At 34.4% G+C, this 21,012-nt stretch overlaps 1 protein-coding gene across 2 annotated transcripts in view; it reads right to left on the reverse strand.

The window, feature by feature from the left end:
• Positions 1-1,661: 1,661 nt before the first annotated feature.
• AP3B1 (adaptor related protein complex 3 subunit beta 1) overlaps positions 1,662-21,012 on the reverse strand; it is a 267,388-nt gene continuing 248,037 nt past the window's right edge. For both annotated transcript variants that reach the window (XM_081231538.1, XM_081231537.1), the window contains 3 exons: positions 19,188-19,285; positions 13,926-14,064; positions 1,662-2,392 (listed from right to left, as the gene is read on the reverse strand). In XM_081231538.1, coding sequence (XP_081087664.1) covers positions 2,239-2,392; positions 13,926-14,064; positions 19,188-19,285 — 391 coding nt within the window. In that variant the 3' untranslated portion in view covers positions 1,662-2,238. The remainder of the gene's footprint in view (positions 2,393-13,925; positions 14,065-19,187; positions 19,286-21,012) is intronic.

Below are 21,012 nucleotides of genomic sequence, written 5' to 3' on the forward strand. Positions count from 1 at the left end.
TCATTATTATAGTCTTTTCAGAATAAAAACATTCTCCTTTTCTTATAATAAAGCAGATGTATTGTGATACCAAAAATGAGGCTCAGTCTGAAATATACTATGAGAGCCATTCTTCAAGATTGGTGTACATATAATGTCCCATTAAGTGGACATTAAAATGAAAAAATATAGCTGGAATTAAGAATGCAACATTGACTAACCTGACTCAATGGAACAATTTAAAAGATAATCATGGATTATGATAAAGTTAAAGGAAACATAAGGCCAGGAACTCTGAATCACTGTACCAAAGAAAGGTAAAAAACAACAAAAAAACCCTAACCCTTAAACTTGGGACTATGGTCATTTCTCTAATTTCACTTATGTGAAAAAATATTTTAATGATAGTAAGCTACTGATATTCAAGTGGTATCAACTGTTAGCATACCACAACATATTAATATACATTTTAAATCTAAAAATTAGCAGTCAAACTTACTATCTTATTCAAAGGTAAAATCCTACTGAAATTTTCTTAGTTTTAAAAAACAGACAAATGTGTGATCTATTTTCAAAGATGAGTGCCCCAATTTAAGGAAAATAAAAATCTCTACATCACAACATGCATTTTCCCCTCTGCATTGATGACAGTAAGTCCAAATACGTTTTTCAGAAAATAAGTATTTAGCCTGTCAAATTCTTTACAGTGTTTCAAAAAGTTATTGACTTAAAAATCCAAAGTTGTAAAGCCCTAAGAAATAGGGTTAATAATGGAAATGCCAAAGGGTTGCAATTACAGAGGTGCTTCTTGGCGTGAGTACTATCCCAGTATACGTGTCTCCAGAGTGAAGAAGAACATGTGTCTGCCTCAGTAATACCTCCTGCAGAGTAACTGCTGCATTTCAGGAGCAGGAAATTTTAACAAGCTTGTTTGCTCTCTCCAGCTCACAAACTTAAAAATCTAAATAATTTTTTACAGCCCGAATGTTCCAAGAGTGTTTTTTTCTGCTTTTCTTTACTCTTTATATATGTTCTACAATGTTTCAATCAATGTACCTTTTCTTTTTTACTTTCAAAAAATCATTATGTGGCTCTATACAAAGGGAACTGTCTTAGAGCCTATTATTAGCTTGTATCAGGAAGGTAAATACAATTTCAACTTTTAAAAGTATTAGGAAGAAGTTTTCTGATTATAGAACAATCAATAAAAACAGTACGTTGCCTAAGTCAGCAATAAAATACTCTAGGGCAAAGTGCTAAAATGTTGATCATATAACTAGTTTTTAAGATTTCTATCATTTGGTTTATATTAGTTAGTTTCCAAAGGCATCAGTCAGTCCATCAAAGCTGGGCATAGAGATTTGTAAAGAAACAATGAGATTCAAAGAACTTCTTCAGTAGTTGTAATAGGCCTTGTAATCAGATCTCTACTAAGAGATCAAAATTGTACATAAAGAGACATGAAGATTTTTATTTTTGTTATTAAACATATCAACTTTTTTCTTGAAGTTAACTATGACATACGTAGAAAATCTACCTGGTTTGAAAGTAGTTTTTCTTTCACTAACTAAACACCATTGTTTCTCTGCATAATATAACACTCAAAATATTTATTTTAAGGAAACCTCAGCACATGAACTTAAGGAATATAAACAATTTCTCATTAAAAATGTAAAGACAAATGTTATTCAGGTGCTGGTTTATTTATCTTATTATTCAGAGATAATTTCATGATGACAGTTGTCAATAATCAGTTACAACACCAGGAAATTCACAGAACAAAATTTTACAGATAGATCGTTGTTTTTGAATTTAATTCTAAAAAAGTATGCTATCCCATTTTCACATACCAAGCTGAGAGGCCATTTATACTATTTCTAGGCTAATCTTTGCTTCCTGCGAGAGGGAAGATGATTTACAATGAACTTTAAGTATCTAATTCATGTCCATCATTGCTGAAAAAGAGAAGGGAGCCGAGAAGGCCAGGAGGAGCAGGACAGAGAGAATGCCACATGGATTTAGGAGTTGAGATCACTGACAGTAAAATATATGTTCTTTGGTTAGCAAAGCGAAAAGGGGGAAAGTACTGCATACATGATAGATACACACTAGCATTCTAAAGCAGGAGACAAGAATGTCGAGAGTGTATTCTTCCCCCACTGCCAGATGGAAGGGCTATTATTATAAATGAAAGGCAGCAGTAGTGGATGCCAGGCACTTTTGTTGTGTGCCAGATTCTGAAGTCCAGATGTGAGCAGGTTACCCCTGGGACAGGACAGGCTTCAGCTCCCGCAGCAGAAGAGAACCAATCACAGTTTTCTCAGTGTTTATGATAAGCTGGGCTGTAGAGCCTTCCTTCAGTTCCACCGTGACTAGCATCAATGACCCACTGTGCACAGTTTTAGCTGCAAACCTGGAAGAAAAAAAAAAGAGAGAGAGAGAGACCTTTTATCATGAGGGGAAAGAAGGAGACAGCATACATTCAAATAGGTTTAAAATAACTCGGGTTTTTCCAATAATTTATTACAGGTTCCCTACTGCCAAAAACCCAAAGCCAAGCATTCTTCTGAAAAATCAATAAACTGCCCAGCACCATGCTTACCACAAGCAGGTAATTTCAGTGTATCTTTGGAACAGAACAGAAAAAGGAGTTCTATTTTACTTATTCGTTTGAACAATAGATGCATGTGAATAATTCTCTATTACTACATATTTGGGAGTCATTTATTCATTTGATATTTAACATTTCACCATGCATAGCGCCATTTAAAATAAACCACTCTATTTTTATCTTTAAAACGTGTTAAGAAAAAGGTACCTTTCTCAAAGAGCTTGAACTTTTAATTCCTCATATCTGAAAATGATTATGTAAGACATTAATTTTGTGTGCATTATAAACTCTTCATAAGTTTCAATGAATTCAGACATGTTAAATATTCAACTTATCTCTAATGTTGATGACATGTAACAAAATCACGTGATAGCCAAGTGCAACACCCTTGCTCCCTCCGCTTGTATTTTTTTTAACGTTCAGAACGTTAGATCTTCTTTTTGCTTTAGAATGTAAAAGAGGAAACTTGAGGTCTAAGGCTCCATTACTAAATTCCGAGACACGAAGAACCTACTAATTACATGAAATTAAAAGCAAAACTAGCCTTTTAAGCACTGCAATTGACTGCAAAGCCGTTGGAGGCACAATGAACTTCTGTCAATCCTGCTAATTCATTCTGCCTGCACAGTTGAGCCCCAGAGATGGGAAGAGGGAGGTCCCCTCCTAGGCCTCCATTTTCCACGTAGAGCATGTTCCACACTTTTGGGGGACGGGTGGGGGAGGGGGTTTGCTTGCAGGGATGACTGGAGAAAAACAAAGTTGCTGCGCATGAGCTTTTGAAAACACTAGCAAGTGTAGAGCAGGTCTGTGACCTGCTGTGACCCCACTCTGCAGGGCCGATCCCCTTTCCCCTTTCTGGAGGACACGTGTCTGAACCTGAGCCATCTGCCTCAATCTGCACAACATCTTCAGCCACAATGGCACCCAGTTAGCCCTGACAGCAGCTCACAATACATAAAAATCAGACTGCTGCGCTGACAGCGCTCTGTGGCCTATTCAAGAGCCAACCAACTGGTCAGTGTCTCATGTCTGACAATTAGCATGGGCCTTGCACAGAGCCCACGGCGTCCTCGGGGATCTGTTTAATTACCATCAACATAAAAGAGGGAGTTTATCAGGAGACACTCAGAAAAACTTCACTCCTGACTTAATTAAAATATTAGCCACTTAAGCAGGAAGCAGATTCTCTTTAAATGAAAAGTAATTTCTTTTTTGAGTTTTTTTTAAAAAAAAAGACATCAAAATCTCATAACATATTAGATTCTTGCTTTCTCTTTTTTGTGTGTGTGTGTGTGGGGACCTAACAAGCCATTTTTGGCCTAAATAGAATAATGAAAATCAATTTTCCAACAATACTTAGAATAATGCATCAAAAGCAAGACAAATATGCTAATTTTACTAAGATGAAAATATTATCAACACTTTTAAGTCGTGTTTTAAAATGTTAGCTAATGGGTGGTAGACAAAGTATGTTAGAAACCTTCATAGACATTTATTTGTGTACTCTCTCCAAACATGCTGAAGACTTGTAAGGAATCCGATAGAGCAGTTTTTCCACCAAGAGAAGCAACTGTAAGTAGAGCCAGTTTAGGAACAGAAATCATACCAATGTTTTTAAAGAGGTTTTATAAAGCTCTGGACATACATACCCATTTGCTCTTTAGACGCCCATACACGAGATTGGGAACTGGGCATCTCAGCTGCCTCTTTGAGAGAACACAAGATCACCAGCCCTGAAATGACCTCTCTTTTCTATCACCCCTTGCAGGTTCCTGCATTTCTTTTGTCCAAATTTTCGAGGTTCTTCTGCTTCATAGGAGACCCCTGTTTCTGTATTTCTGTTAAACCATGTCACCAGATGATAGATACTAGGTGGCTCTGTTGTCTCACCCATTTATGCAACTTTCCCCACAGATGTGGTCATCACCAAATCTTCATTCAACAAATATTTCAGCAGAGGTCCCTATTTCTGACAGGGTTATCATTATGTCAATGATAGTCTTTATTTACTTAACACTTGTGCCTTGGGAACAGGGAGAAGCAGACTGTGTCTGAAAAGGAACGCAAAAGTTCCTACTGACTGTTGACTGTCAGGGTTGCACAGCCCCAAGGCACATTTTATCTCTTTTCTATTAAAACTTAGGGTTGATGTTACAATAATATAAACTCAGCAGAGACAAATGTCAATTTTGATGTCAGTATGTTTACAGAGATTAAAACTAGTGTCTTGTACCTGTTTTAAAAATCCTAATACCACAAAATGCTCAATACTGGAAAGAATAGGGGCACATAAGAGGCATTTGCTTACACTGCAGTGGAAACACGCTAAGCGAATCATCCTAGCAATAAAATCTGTTACCTGGTGTGAAAGCCTACTGCCTTTTAACTAGGTCTGTATGTTCTAATGGGCACAAATGATAGAAGCAATGTTTTAAAGCAGAAGACCAGAAGATCAGATGTTCTGACATTCTCATTTCACAGTTCAAAAAGGATGTATTTAATTGGAACACAGCATGATTACAATTGGTTTGTTTTGGTCCATGAAAGCAGAAGCCACCCCCTCCCCCCAACATTTATTAATCATTTAACTCCCAAACAGGCTACGCTTTAACATACGTTTAAAAGATAGTTATGGAAAGAGTACTAGTTAGTAAATAACAAATAGCTAGCTTTGGGATATAAGAAACACTGATTATAAAGACAGCTTGGGTCAAATACCTGCATACTAAATTTAATGGCTGACATAAGAACCTTTGTACTTGGCCTCAAACTAAGATCACACTGTGACAATTTTTTTCCCAGAAAACCTGTGAAGTTTTTGATCACTGTAATGATAATAGCAGCTATCATTTATTAAGTGCTGTGTGCACTGGGTACTAAGTACTTCACTTGCATTATTTCATTTGATTCTGAGTCAGATCAATTTGTAGGTGAGGAAACTGAGGCCCAAAGACATTGGGAAACTCGCCCAGGGACACATAGCTAGTGAATGGTTGAGGAGGAATTTGAACCCAAGCTTTCTGATTCTAGATCACACACATTCTCTTAATACATGCAAAATGCCCTCTTAATATTTGTTTTTTATCTCTCAACATGTAAATTAAGGTTTTTCTTATTTACCTAATATGCATATAACCTATTATTGTTCCAGAAACTTTAAGAAGGAAGATTTTTCTCTTCAAAAGTTGTGTACCTGATTGGTAATATTCTGCAATTCAAAGCATCTTGACTTGATGCTTTGTCACAACACATTTTAAAGTTCTGCCTTTAAAGATTAAAAAAAATAAAGAAACATTCCCCACCCCCACTCCTTCAAAAGAGACACCAGCAATGAAAAATACAAAACCTTGAATGGAGCTGTAATATAGGGAGGGACGACTGGGAGACCAACCAACCTCAAACACCAGTAACACCACAAATGAGAACAAATAAGTGGATGACAGTTAAAGAGGTATTGCCTATGTAAGATGGGCTCCATGTTATTAAAAGGATACCAGCTAGGTATTTTTCATTTTCATTCTACCACCAAGCACTCACTGTTTCTAATCACCAACTGAGAAGGTAAAACTGTTTGGATATATTTGTATTTCATCTTGTTAAATGTCTTTTTGTCTATTATCTCTAGCAATTGACATTTAATCTTTCAAGTCCATAAGAATTCCTAAGAATTAAAGAAAAAGATGAAATAAGGTGGTTGCCAAACCTAAATCAAAGTATGTACTACTCTTCTAAAAAAGTTAATTTGTTTTAACTACTGACAAAATTATGAAACAGGTCAAATAATATATTTGTTCAAATATATTTAAACAAATATATTCGTTATGATGCACGGACTTACTCCTTCATGCACTTAAACCATACTTTTTTTAGATTTGTAGGAAAATGCCTATGGACCTTAAATGCTCTTTGTTGGAAGGAAAAGAATCCTACAACTCAATTGTTTTAATAACTCAAATGTTGATAGAACAACATGAATTGAAAAATATTTATCTGAGAGGCTGCATCAATCTCCAGGGTATTCACAAACATAAAACTTTTTTACGCAGAATCATATTTGCTACACTTAACGCAACAGCTCAAAGACATGCTTTTTCTTCTCTTGGATAGTCTTCCTGGTTTCTGATTTTTCTATTCTGAGTTCAATTTTCTTGTGTTTTCTGTTCTACTGGTTACCAGGAGCTGTGACAATGGCCCACTCAGGCTAAAACTTTTTTTTCTCACTCTGTACATGAAGCCTTCAATTACTGTCTGCTGAAGCAGACAGAATCCTATTAGTAAGAAAGACGATCACAAGATGCAGTGCCCTGCCCTAGCTATATAAAAATAATTAGTCCAAAGTTGACAAATGTGTAATGAAGTTGCACAATGCTTATACATAAGAAATACTGGTTTGAATAAGCCTCCTAACATCGAATACCAAAGCATGTTGATTTGGAGTATTATTTTCCAAAGGATTTAAAATGATAAACCCTTATAATTTTGAGTTAATATAGCATAACATTTTTAAAAGGCAGAGAATTTGTAAGTTGTAAAAAAAAGTCCCATTTTTTTGACTGTAAAAATGTATTTTGAAGTTAAGCCCATTACACTATTGAATTAATATTGAGAAAAAATTTACATGTGATTCAAGTTTAGAGAATTTATCCAAAGCAATGTATTTTTCCCTATTATTTTTTAAAAATTGTAGCAATATTGTAGTTTTTTCCTTTAACATTCTGATGAGAATAGTTAAAACAAAAAATAAGCTACCATCAGAATTTAGGACTCTCTATTTTCTATTCTAATCTTTAGAATTGGTATAAAAAGTGATGCCCCACACTATCCTGTCAACGATGCATTCTCTTTATACAGGAAAGCTAAGAAAATCTAAGTGCAAACTTTCTCAAAGGAGATATGAAACATTCCAGTTATTCCAGAGCATTTTTGGTTTGTCTGTTTGGTGGGGGTGGGGTGGATGGGACTTAACAGAAAACCAGAAAGTAAAACAAATAAATTCTTACCCCATTCTCTTTGATTCCTTATAAAATTGTCAACCCAGAAGGAAAATCATCAAGAATACCTTTCTTTCATTTTTACATGAAAACATTTATATATTCCTATTTGTAAAATTGTTGCAGTGTAGAATATTACTTCACAAACAATGAAATTAAATAAAATTTAAATATACCATGTTTTAAAGCAAAAGTCAACTGCAGTTTGGTTATTTCTGAAATATCCAAGTACGCCGCCTTCTACGTAAAAATTAACTGAGGTCCACATTTGCTTTTCAATGAACTGCTTGCTCACAGAGCCTGCAGAGAGCAAAGCAGTCAGATAAAAAAGCAGTGCTGCCCTCTAGTGGACAACCACCAACGTGAGAAAAACTCTGATCACGAAATAGGTTCCACAAATCTTAGTCCTGGTTTGAGATGCCAATTTGTTTTTTGTCTGTTTTTTTTTAAATTTATTTTTTTTTTAGCGGTATGTGGGCCTCTCACTGTTGTGGCCTCTCCCGTTGCGGAATACAGGCTCCGGACGCGCAGGCTCAGCGGCCGTGGCTTACGGACCCAGCCGCTCCGCGGCATGTGGGATCTTCCCGGACCGGGGCACGAACCCGTGTCCCCTGAATCGGCAGGCGGACTCTCAACCACTGCGCCACCAGGGAAGCCCCATTTGTTTGTTTGTCTTTTGGCTGTGCCACGTGGCTTGTGGGGATCTTAGTTCCCTTACCAGGGATTGAACCCCGGGCCCTCTGCAGTGAAAGTGCCAAGTCCTAACCACTGGACCACTGGAAATTCTCTCCAATTTGTCATATTATAGAAAAGACTGAAGCCTGGCATCTTCATATTAACAACTGTTTGTACAAAATTTGGTTTTAAGACAGATGAAGTATGGTGACTATAGTATCAGGCTTATAAAATTAGGGCACCAAGCCATCAAATGTCATTCTTGTCCATTATGGTCCTTCAAAATTACCCAGTATTTAAATATTCCATAGTTATCAGGGGAAAAGAAATAAAACAACTAGCAAACAAAAACAATAACCCAAAGGTTGATCAACCTAAGAACCAAAAAAAGGAAAATATCAAAGACCCCCACCAAGAAGTAACTATGTCATTCATGTTTGTAACCCCAGCAGCAACAAAATCTGTTCCAAAGGTCTTCAAAAAATATTGAATGAAGGAGTTATACAATATAGATATTTTAGGATACAAACAATGTATATACCAGTATTTCCCCTATTAATAACCATAAACATGTATACAACAGTGATTCACTGGATGAGTTTAAGAACCAGAAATGAAATAAGTTGTTCTTTACAACTACTTTAAGTAAAAAAAATTTCATTTTAATCCTAAAACAATAAACTGTCTTTAAGTGTGTTGATAAATTAAAAAGTTGGCTACTAGGTTGCCATGGATTCACAGTTCCATTCACAACACCAGATTTTTCTAATAGTTAAGGACCTAAGTAACAACAGTAAAACAGTTATTCTATAAGGACTGTAATTATTCACAGGTTGTATATGTTCAAAATTTTCAAATTAAAGAAGTGACAGGGTAAACAAAATCCAAACCATAGATTACGATATACAGGGGGAAAAAAAGAACGTAAGTACTGAATACAAGTTAATGAAAGCTGTCCTAAGGTCTTACTGAATAAGCTAAGAACTAAAATAGAATCGTGGCAGAGACATGGCTTTCTGTTTTCACTCAAATATCACCCCTTTATAAGGTCAATTTGTTGTTCACGAAAGGGAGAAATGAGTAGGTTGTATGACAACTGTTTTTTAACAATACTACTGTATATGAATGTCAGAATTCCTGAAACTGGGTTAAAATGTAAAATGTTGAGACTGCTGAAAGACAAACTTTTACTTATGGTCTAAGACTGTTTCACAGCGACCACTGTAATGTGCTACTCTAGTTAACAACAGACTTTCTTGGCTGGAACATACTGGATAAAAAGCAGAAAAACCTAAATCAAACATCTTGTCTACTGATGTTCCTTAATGACTAATCTGTAAAAAAGAAACATAAACACAGAAAAATATATTTTAAAATATGCCACGTGGCTAGCATTAGCTATGAACTTTTGGAACATTTATCTGCAACCACTTGGAATACTGGGTCCTGTCCCAGCCGTCCTGAATCTGAGTTTTTGGGTGTGGGTCCCAGGAACCTGAGTTTTACACAAACTCCCACATGGTTCTTTTATACAGAACAACGTTAGAGATTTTGAAGGTATAGATTTTTTGGCTTTCTGCATTTTGGTCATTTTTATTCATTAGTTTATCAGAGGATAAGCAATGTAATTAAAGCAAATGCACCTCAGTTTCTACACTACTGAATACGAATCTCCTTCACAAACACTTACTTAATTTCTTTCTTGGAGGGACACAAGAAATTTTTTCTGGCCCGGGATAAACCTAGGATTTCCAATGCTAGTCTCTCTAACCTCCCCTAAAACACATAAAATCTTCACCTTTTAACTTTTCAGTGTATTCATATACTGGTTTACTGTTGTTCATTCTGCCCTTTGTATATACTCTATTAGTATTGTTTTAAATAATGTGTTTTAAGACTTTCACAGTGTCTCACATTCTTATATATGAGTATCTAACATAGGACATGAAGATGTTCAGCTATATATTTAATAAATGCTTTTTATGACTTTTTTGATTCTGACTTCTCTATTACCCCTTATCATGTGGTAACTGTAATTTGGAAAACAGCAGATTGGCACAATGACCATAAGTCTGTAGATCTCAATAAGATGGTTTTGTTCCCAAAGAGCAGCTTCTTCAACCAGTAAGTACATACCACAGAAATGAAGATAAAATTAAGTCTTTCAGTAGTATACTGGTTGGCTTTCTGATTCTATGGCTCATTTAGAAAATCAAAACTCAATGTCACATAATCTGAAAGTAGTTCTACTTTCTCAACTGATCTTTGAAACTGGTTAACTATGCTGAAAATGCTCCTGGTTTTTGAACTGAATTCCATAAAACTTGTGCTCCTTTTTTTTTTTTTTTTTTTGCTGTACGCGGGCCTCTCACTGTTGTGGCCTCTCCTGCTGCGGAGCGCAGGCTCAGCGGCCATGGCTCACAGGCCTAGCCACTCCGCGGCATGTGGGATCCTCCCGGACTGGGGCACGAACCCGTGTCCCCTGCATCGGCAGGCAGACTCTCAACCGCTGCGCCACCAGGGAAGCCCTGTGCTCCTTTAATTGACTTTTTCTTAATGGAGGTATTTGCTGCTAATGTGTTAGGAACCATTTTCTCTTACGTGTTCAATTAAAATTTCTACTTTATATTGTTACACACTTCTACATATTAATGAAGATTCACTTTTTCTTAGCTAATTCTTATGTTAAATACTTTTTAACTCGGTATTTAATGTAAAAAATATTCAAATTGTAAAGAGTAGTAGGAATAAATTATCCTAAAACTAGACAATGGGAACTTAATTCATTGAATGGTCAGAAAGAATATTCTAATGCTAATTAAAAAGTCCTCTCAGAAATGAAAGATCCTGAAAAATTAAACAGAACATAGGTAGGCCAGCCAAGAATAATTTATTGTACTGAAAATTTTAATTTCTTAAAATACTAATGGTCAAAATGCTTTTCAAGCTTGTTGTTTTTTATTAAAAGTGATTACCATTAATAAATACAAGAATGGTTTTGGTCCTATTTTTCATAAACTCAAAAAAGCAACTATCACAGAAGAATAGAGAAGTCATTCAAAAATCTCATAGAGATTTCAATTTTATTACTAACAATTAAATAATATAAAGGCTTAGATATATAAACTCATTCATCCCACAGGGTAATCCCCTACTAAACACTGTCAAAAACATTAATACAATTCAATAAAGTGGTAAACTGTTAATTTGTTATTATAAACAGTAATTGCTATTTCATTTTAAATGAAATTAAGAAAGCCATTGGTACAAACTGTACTAAGAACTGTTTATTTCAGTCTTAACTTACTGAGCATAAAAGAATGGCAAAAAATGTTACATTTGTGGGATAGTAATTTTTGTCAATATCTGTATGAAAACTACAAATAACTCTAGGTATTTATTGGAAGCCTTCTAAAATTTAAAACATTATTATAGCCATACCTTACTATAAAAAAAGCAAATGTAAAACATTTTCAATAAGTACAATGAGACGTGTGAGGCAAGTTAAGATAGCATATCCTATTTAGAATTATATATAGGCCTTTTATTCACTTTTGGCTCTGTAGTAACTTGGGCTCCTCCACCAAGTTACAGAGCCAAATACCAGGCCACTGTGATAAGGCTGGACTGGAAAAGTGTCAACACATTGCAGAAGTGTATGAGGACCATGGCCATTAAGTATAAGTGCAAACTCTGCACTCCAAAGCCAGATAGAAATGGTTCCTAGTTGTGTGTCTCCCCTGCACTGGTATGGATAATTGAGAATTGACTGTAACTTAATCCTGTGAACAGGCATTAAGTTCTAAACCACCAAGACAAGTTATAGGCAAACTTTATGCTTTAATAAGAATTATACAACTGTGCTAAGTGTCTTACTTAGTCTGTTTCCCAATAGGAAAATGGCTTTCATATTAGTTGGCTTTGAGAAGGCAATCTGGCTATTTTCTTCTAAGAAACAAAAACCTGGAACACTGTCACTGCTTTCAGAAAAGTTAGAAACCCGCATACAAAGCAAAACAAAAACTTAATTAGAAGTTCCAACATAAACAAGGGTTACCTTATGTTGTTTTGTCTACTACAAAGGAACATATTAAAATAAGACTGAAGTATTGCTGGATACTAGATGTGTCAGGTAAAATTTCATACAGCATAAGCTAAAAGTTACTGTTGATGTACAATATTTTGGTGTTTTTAGTAATTTCAATAATTCAAAGGATCCATAAATAAAACAGAACAACTTCTGCTGAAGAAAATCACTCAGGATAGTGAAAAAAAGTACTTAAAGCAGAAAACAAAACAAGGAAGACTTAGAACCAAAAATTTTACTAAAAGCCTTCTTTTTGTTCATTTTTTCCCCTATTGACCAACGCTAACTGATAGATAAGGTGTATTTGCATGGCGGTACCAATATGATGACCTTATATCCATTTTATTATTTTATCACCACCCTATGTGAGATAGATAGGGCTTATCAAAAATTAAGAAATGGAAGCATCAGATCTCTTGAGCAACTTACTTAAGGACCTCCTCTTCGCAAAAAAAAAAAAAAAAAGGCACAAGGCAAATTTGAGTTTTGACTAGTACATGCAGTTTTCATTCTGTCATGATTAGTAGATGAAGTTAGGCAACTCTGTAATGGTAGATCAAGACTTGAACTCAGCTCTTCTGATGTCAAGTCCAACGTTCTTCCATAGATAACAGAATTTCATTTCAATCACCTTCTTTCCCTGCCATCAATTTCCAAACAGATGAGGAACTTAAAGCCCATAAGGAGAAGTTATAAAGCCCAATTATGGCAGAACTGAGTCTAAAAAAATCCAGACCACCCACAGAACTCTTTATATGGGGCCTCTCTTGCCCCTGTATTAATTTAAAAATACATTTTTAAAGGGTTGAAGGCGTTCTCTTTGATTTTCAATTTATTTCCGAAATGTAATGGTGGAAGTATGCCATTGGCAGTAGAATGGCAGAGGAATTAAAGATAGTTTGCAATGAATTCCTTTAAACTCACAGAGGACTAAGTAACAACTGCATGTTTATTTAAGGAGTAATTATTTTACTTTCATTTCAAGCCACTAGCATTCATAAGAATACAAAGAAGGCACATACTAATCACATTTTATGCTACCTTTAAGGACAAATAACTTGGACCTCATGTTTTAGATGGTTGGTGGTGAAGATATTTCCTGGCCTAAGAAACAGAAGCTGCATTTGGCCCCATGCTGGTTGTCTAGCAGCTCCTTACTACTGGAAGCAGCCTTAGGGAATTGCTGTCAAAAGGAAATCTATACCCAAACTTCCCCCTTTTCAAGTAAAAAAGTCCAAATCCATTGCTTTATAAAACAGTTGTTCCTGGAATTCACTGAAACTGGTGAAATAAGAAATTCTCAGCCATATCTCACACAAGGTACCTTGACAAATCACCAAGCTACTATAAAATGCAGGTATACTATCTCTATCTTTCAGGAAAGCCCTATCTGTGTACTAAGGATTGTATGAAATAGGGAAGAGGGCCTTAATCCAAACCAATCAATCAAATGTATCATCATAAAAAAGGAGGGGCACATATATGTTTAGGGGTTATTATTTTCAAGGAAAATTATGAATTGAAAAGTATATATTTATACATGTAGACAAGTTACCTCCACATCACGTGTCAGTGAACCTACCTGTGTATGTTATCTTGGCCAGAAGGGACTACACCTACGTTGGCTACGTTTACAACCTTCTGAAGGATCACAGAGGAAGTGAAATTCTGCGGTGCAGCAATAATTACAGTAGAAGTTTCATTCATTCCCGTTAGCATTCCTGTAAGAGCAAAAGGCAGCTCCCTTTTACTAATTTCTTTATGAAAATTACATTAAACAATTTAAAATTCATAGCCAAAATTTAAAAACATTTTTAAGAGAAGAAATACCACTTCAGAATGTAATTTACAAGATAACTATCATAAAATTAAAATGAACTGCAACTGATTAAAAAATTTTTTTTAATCCTTGTTGTGTTGAAAAATGTGTAAAAATGCAGTCGAACATCACTCTTAATAACCTGATTTTAAATACTAAGATTGATAAAAGCATAGAATCACAAAGATAAAATTCCAATTTCAGTCCCTTTAAAATATACGCAATTAATTTGGGCTTTATAAACTATTAAGTTTTTACTTTTTAAGAGCTTGGTTTTTTTTCATTCTTCTTTCCATTCAAAGACCTCCCTTACCAAATGCTGCTTGAGAACAAATCAAAGTGTTTCTGGAATAACTAGCAGCATTACACAATGAACGGTCTCAATATAATGGATCAAAGTTATCTCAACAGTGACTGAAAGTCACCGAACAGTTACGTGGTTCTAAAACATGGACAAGTATCTAAGCTACACTTAGTGATAACAGTATTTGCGCCTAGTAAGTGGAACTATGGTTACTGACAAAAACAACTGAAATTTCTGAAGCAAAAACATTTGAGAACAAAAGAAACAATGTAAATTGGAAAAACTTAAATCCCAGAGACATTTCAAATAATATTTAAGAAAGAAACTAAGTTAAGCAAAATCATGAACAAAAACCATATAGAATTAACACAAGGCATGCCATTAATATCAGAATCTTACGTACAAATGTTCAAAGGACAAATTCAATAACATACCAAACTCTTGGAACAAATACTGAAATTAAGTACCTGGTTAAAAAAAACCAAAATAGTTATAATAAATGCCATCTATCTGGATCTGTGATGTAAGTCATTGACTCCTAACGGTTATCTACTAAAAATGATTATCTTTTGAGACACATGATATGTGTACAATAGTTTATAAAATTTATGAAAATGGTAAAAGCTGATTTTATATTTTCAAAAGGCCCTCCACCTTTAGAATTATGTATTTAATTTTGTTATTTATTGCAAATACAACAGAAAAAAATTTAAATCCCTATGATTTAGCAGCATGAAGACTAAAGCCTAACACTGTAAAAAGACTTACTTAGCTTTTAACAAAGAACAGTTTTTACTAACCACTTTCAAACTCGGGGACACTATGTTCTGTCTTAGACTGTATAACTTCAATATTAGGCAAAAGCTTTAAAAACCACACACGCTAACACTGCTTTTAAGTAAAGCACAGTGGCTGCTGACATAACACTGCTGAGAGATGTGTGTACTCATTTAGGATTTAAACCTTCTCCATTAAGCTCTATTGAAGAGCAACTTCTGAATAAATGAATGCAACTATGTTTATGTTAAAAGCCTGTTTCCCTCGGCCTGTAATTAAAGGAAATGTTGTACAAAGCCAGTACTTTTGTCAAGCTCCTGTAAATGGAAAGATGGATAGCACTCAGAGAAGTGAATGCATTGCTTCATATTTAACCTTAACACTCTTGTCATTAATGGTTTGTCTAACTTGGTCTATAAGAGACAAGGTATTGCTCCACTGAAGTAAAATTAAAAAAAATCAACTAAACCATGCTTTTCAGAACAGAAGATTCATTATCGCCAGCTAATGTATTGGCATAAAGCAAAGTAACATGCTATCAAGTAAGGCACACATTCAATCTGCCTTCCCACCCCCCTTTATTTTTAACTCATGCTGTTTTATTGTTATAGGCAATTTGTACCACTCAGCATGACAGTGTAAACTGAATCAAGATTAATTTACATGCAAAAGAACACTTAGGAGAGCAGCATGGTAAGCAAATGTATTGTCTCGATTGCTGAGGTGGAAAAAGAACCTGGAAAGAAAAAAAGGTGCTCTAATTAAGGGGCATCAAATATGATTGCCTGCGGTGGTTAAGGGCCAGAAAATAGTGAATGTCTGGCCATTTAAAGAATTAGCATCTTGCTAGCTAGCAACCCAGAAGATGGAGGTATAAATCATAATGAAATTAAGTAGCCATTCTAGGTTTCTTAAACCAGAGATTTTTTCTAAATGAAAATATATCAGGTATTCTTAAATTAACGAGAAAGAAAAATATGCCAAGATATCATTAAAAGTTTCTTCTACAAAAACAGACTTCAAACACTATACAGCCTGCTCATGCATAATAAAGGTAAAGTTACTGGAGAAATATTTAAAAATTCTCAGACTACACAATTTGTTGCTTCATTAGAATTTACCTAATTTTGGTGAGGCACTGGACAGCACTTAATTTAGGTTAATCAGCTGTAATTAACTGCTAAAATGTAAATAAAATAAGAAAAGAAGATTTTAAAATTTTCTTGTAAGTTTTAGATTTCCAATTTAATTCGTAAGAAGAAAATGAATAAGAGGAGGAAATTTGGAATAAGCGGTTGGCTTGGGTCTCTTACAATTAAAACTGCTTCAAGAAACGCAATTACATTTTTAAAAGTAAAACAGAGATCTCTATTGATAGTACTGAAATCATCCCAGAGCTAGATCATGAACTAACTTTGCAAGGCTCAAAACTCATAATAATGAAAAAAATATGGCTTCTGATTAAGGCTCATAATACGAATACTCTGGATAACTTCAAAATATACGATAAACCAATCTTTTGTTTAGCACTTTGACTACCAACCTTATAAAAATGCATGTTTGGTCATGAACTCTAAATGCAACAACTGAGAAAAAGTGATAGAGCAGGCTGTATATTAGGAAGAAAACATTTCCGTTTAAAAAAATATTAATCTAATATGTACAACCTGTTAGAAGTATTCTTATTTAATATTATATACACTTTTCAAATATGAACATCTGTATAAAAATAGAACCATATTGCTCATGTTTTTAATTATAATTTCTTCAGTCAAATCCTAGTTAATACATTTAATACATTTCTTGACTCTTGAAATATATGCCTTGTGAAATGCGATATTAAGTGTGTAAATTCATTTTATTTAAAGTAGAAAAACAAGTTAAAGCTAGCATGTAATGATGCACAGACATTTCTTAAATTTATTGGCATTTTAACTTCCTGAAGTTTGCACTGATAAAATCTGAGGAAAGCGATTTTTATTCTGATTTAGAATTTTCAGTTAATGAGTCATTTCTAGGTATCTTCTGCAAAATAAGCTAAGCTCTTCCTAGAGTAGTATAACAAATAAATACATGTGTAAAGTTGAGAATTGAGACCTCTATTACCAAAGCAGCTGAAATCTAGAACTAAAAGGATGCTATTGAAGACTCTTTAAACCTGCGGTAAATTTGTCAGCATCAAGTCCCACATCAAAGAATGAACTCAGGAGGACAGAAAGCATGATACAGAAATGCCAAGAGACTTGCAAGGATTTACAAATACTTCATATAAACAAATTTTCAAATAGCTTTATTCAGAGTAGCCTTTCTGCTCTATTAAACATAGCAAACAGCTGCCAGATTTATTCAGACAAATAATCAACAACCATAGAAGTAAAATGGCAGAAGAAAAAGGAATTTTGGCAACATCTCCACAGAGGACCACAGCTGTTCTCCAAGCGCTCCTCTCTCACGTGATTACGGTTCTGTATGGCTAGTCAGGGGAAAAAATCCCTCAGTCACAGCAGAGCACAAAAACTTGATCAAAATATCGAGTACATAATTCTAAACCAAAGCTGAGGAAGAGAAAAGATATACAATAATCTGCTGCTTTAGAAATACTTTAGCTGCACTTTTCAAAAAAGGAATATCCCCTTAACAATAAATGTGCCAAGGCTTTATTCAGTCCCTATGTGCCACTCACCTGGGTTTGCTGAGCAGGTGTAAAGCAGAGAGGCAGGCTTTAGCCAGCAAAGGGTAAGAATAGCAAATGTAAGAATCAATTCAATTGGTCAATAGAAAAATAAAATCACAGGTATGACTTTCTTCTATAGCAATAATCAACATCCAAGAAAAGTAAACTCAAAGATGGATTTAGTCACTCTTTTTTATCACTTAAAAATAAGGCAGAAGAATAAAAGGTTACTATTAATTTACAGTCGTGTATGAGATTTTATTTGTGAGATTCTTCTATAACAGGTCCTTCTGACATTGTGAATTGCAAAGGTTCATAGTTAAAAAAAAAAAAGTCTCTGGCACTACATGATAGAATGCCAGAAAGCAAGCCCTTCTCTTTAGGTGTAGATATTTGTGTTTGCCTGTACTTTGTGAAAGCTTGACAGGTATGATTTAATGACCTCAAGATGAAGGGAATCTTTGATAACCCCCTCCAAAGAAAACAATAGCCTAGATTCACATAAACTTTAAAACACTGCTGACTATACTATTTAAATATGTCCTAGTTTTTATAAATGCAATTCTTAATTAAACACATAAAATGAGACAGTTGTTTTCCCTTATTCATACAAGACAAAAATTGTTTTTATTAGAAAGTATGCTTAACTCTAGGGCAAGCCTAAGATATTAATGCTTTCATTATGCTGAAAATATATTTTTTTGGTGCTTATTTTAAAATGTTTCAGCTCTGATATAGCCTGACAGCATAGCATTTCTTCAATACAGAATAAGGTCAAAAGAAAATGGAGGTATTTTAATGCTATAATTAGGATTTTATTTTGAAGGGTAGGGCACTCTAATGTATACAGGGAAAAATATATTAGTAGAACACAAAAAACAGTTCTTAGTGAAAGGAAATACAGAAACATAACATGTATAGTGATGAGACTTTGCTAAGTCTCAAATTCCTGACATTTTCACCAATACAAAACACATGAATACATCATTAGATTGACAAACCAAAACTCCAAGAATTGAAAAGTTAATTAAGAATCAATTTATTAGTTAAAAGACATATTAATCAATTTGCAAGTATGCCAGGAATGTAGACAAACATATACCTTTAAGGTTATTTTATAAACGCAAAGCATTAGCAAAAATTGGAAAACTGTGCATTGACATCTGTTAATGGCTATGTACATATGGTAATTTATTTTAGAGACCAGCCAGAGGAATGAGCACATGTTATTTGGGATGCCAATTTCTAGTAAATTGTAATAATCTCTCACCTTGCTCTTTCTTAAAATCTTTCTCTGACATGGCCACAGGTAAAAGCAGTTCTCCAACAGGAGGCTGAATATTAACACTGAAGCAATCATCCTTGGTACTAAGGAAAAAACACATTAAAGCTGACTAAATGCTTAATAAATAAACATTCTTCTTAATACTATGCAGTTAAATAGGTGCAATTAAAGCATACAGAGATCCGCTTGCCTTAAATATCACAGCTAAAAAAGGCTTGAAATATTTCTCAATACTATTTGCAGAGAAATACATCTGTTACCTGAACTAAAAGACGTATATATATATATATTTTTACAAAAATATGCAGTTATGGTAAATACGCCATTTGACATAGAACTTTTAAAAATAGGTAAGCAGCAAGGGTATATATCCATTACTATCAGAGGAACACTTAATGCAGCTTATCTAGTAGAGAATATCTTATCTTCAACTTTGTAGTAAAAGTGTAGAAAATGGAGTGGCTTAGTCTTAGTTAAGGTATGTCTTTTAAGGTATTAATTTTTAAATAAAGAATAAAATGGAGTGACCATACTGTGTTAAGATATGTGTGAATAAAATAATACCTCATCTGCAAACTTGCTTTCTTAAAACAAAACCCCTCATTTTCTAGTAGCATTATTCACTGACATTATTGAACATGTGGTGAAAGTTTTTCAAATTACAGGATATGAAGAATTTAGGAAAGGCAACTTTCTATTTTCATCATACAGAAAAACAATACTGAGTGCATTTATTTCATTTAAATCTTATGAAACTACCATCTTCATAAAAAAATTACTAAAACTGCTTTAAAATGTTTTAAAATTAAAGTTTGAAGTTAGGTTGATGAGTGTATCAGTTCACAATGTGTTTGGCTGCAAAGAAGCAGAAAATCCAAGTGACAATTTCTTGAGAGATGGGTGCTTATTGTTCAGTGTATAAGTAATCCTGTAAGTTACCAGTCAAAGGCTGGTTCAATGGCTTAAAGATGCTGTTAGGAACCCAGGTTTCTCTAGCTTTCAACTCCACTAGCCCTAGTGTGTTGGTTCTTATCCTCATGGTTGCCAGATGGCTGCTGTATCTTTAGGTACCACTTTAACATTCCACTGAAGAAGGAAGAGTGATGATGGAAGAGTAGTGAATAATTGAGCCAACTGACAACTAACTACATGATTTTTCCTACAATACATTCTTATGAAGACTGATCACATGGCTAAGATTCCTATTTCTGTACTACTTATTCTCATGTACTTCCTTGAAATAAATTTCCTATTAATTGAGGTAACAATACTGTAATATGCAGCATGACTATAAGCTGATCTCTTAAGGTGCAAAAGCTGATTATAAAAAGCCATGTGAAGTAACCAGAATTCAATCAGATAGCATTTTAAATGTAGATAGAATTATATGATGCTGAGAATTTGAAATTGTGCAGAATTCTGTCAAGTTCAAAAGTCTTCAAGCTTTTAGACAGGTATAAGGAGCAAAATAAATGCAGAATCCAATCAAGTATTAAAAAAAAATTGAGCCAACTGAATCTGTTCCTTTTTATCAGGAAAGCAAAAGCTTTACTGAAAGTCCCAAGAAGGAATTCTAGTTTTGTGTTAGAACTGGGTCTCATGGCCAGTGGGAAGATGGCTAGGGAGATGGGAATTGTGGATAAGAAACACCAAACATTAGGTTAAGAAAAATACTTTCTTGAAGGGTGGGTTAGGGACAAATATTAAAATATAAAGAAAGAAAAGAAAATCCACTTTGATTTTATGTTATTATATACTATAATCTTTTAAGCTGCCTTATTTTTTAAAATGGAACAAGGTACAGACTAGA

This window comes from Mesoplodon bidens, assembly GCF_964165515.1.
Source record: "Mesoplodon bidens genome assembly, chromosome: 4".
Taxonomy (NCBI): Eukaryota; Metazoa; Chordata; class Mammalia; order Artiodactyla; family Ziphiidae; genus Mesoplodon; species Mesoplodon bidens.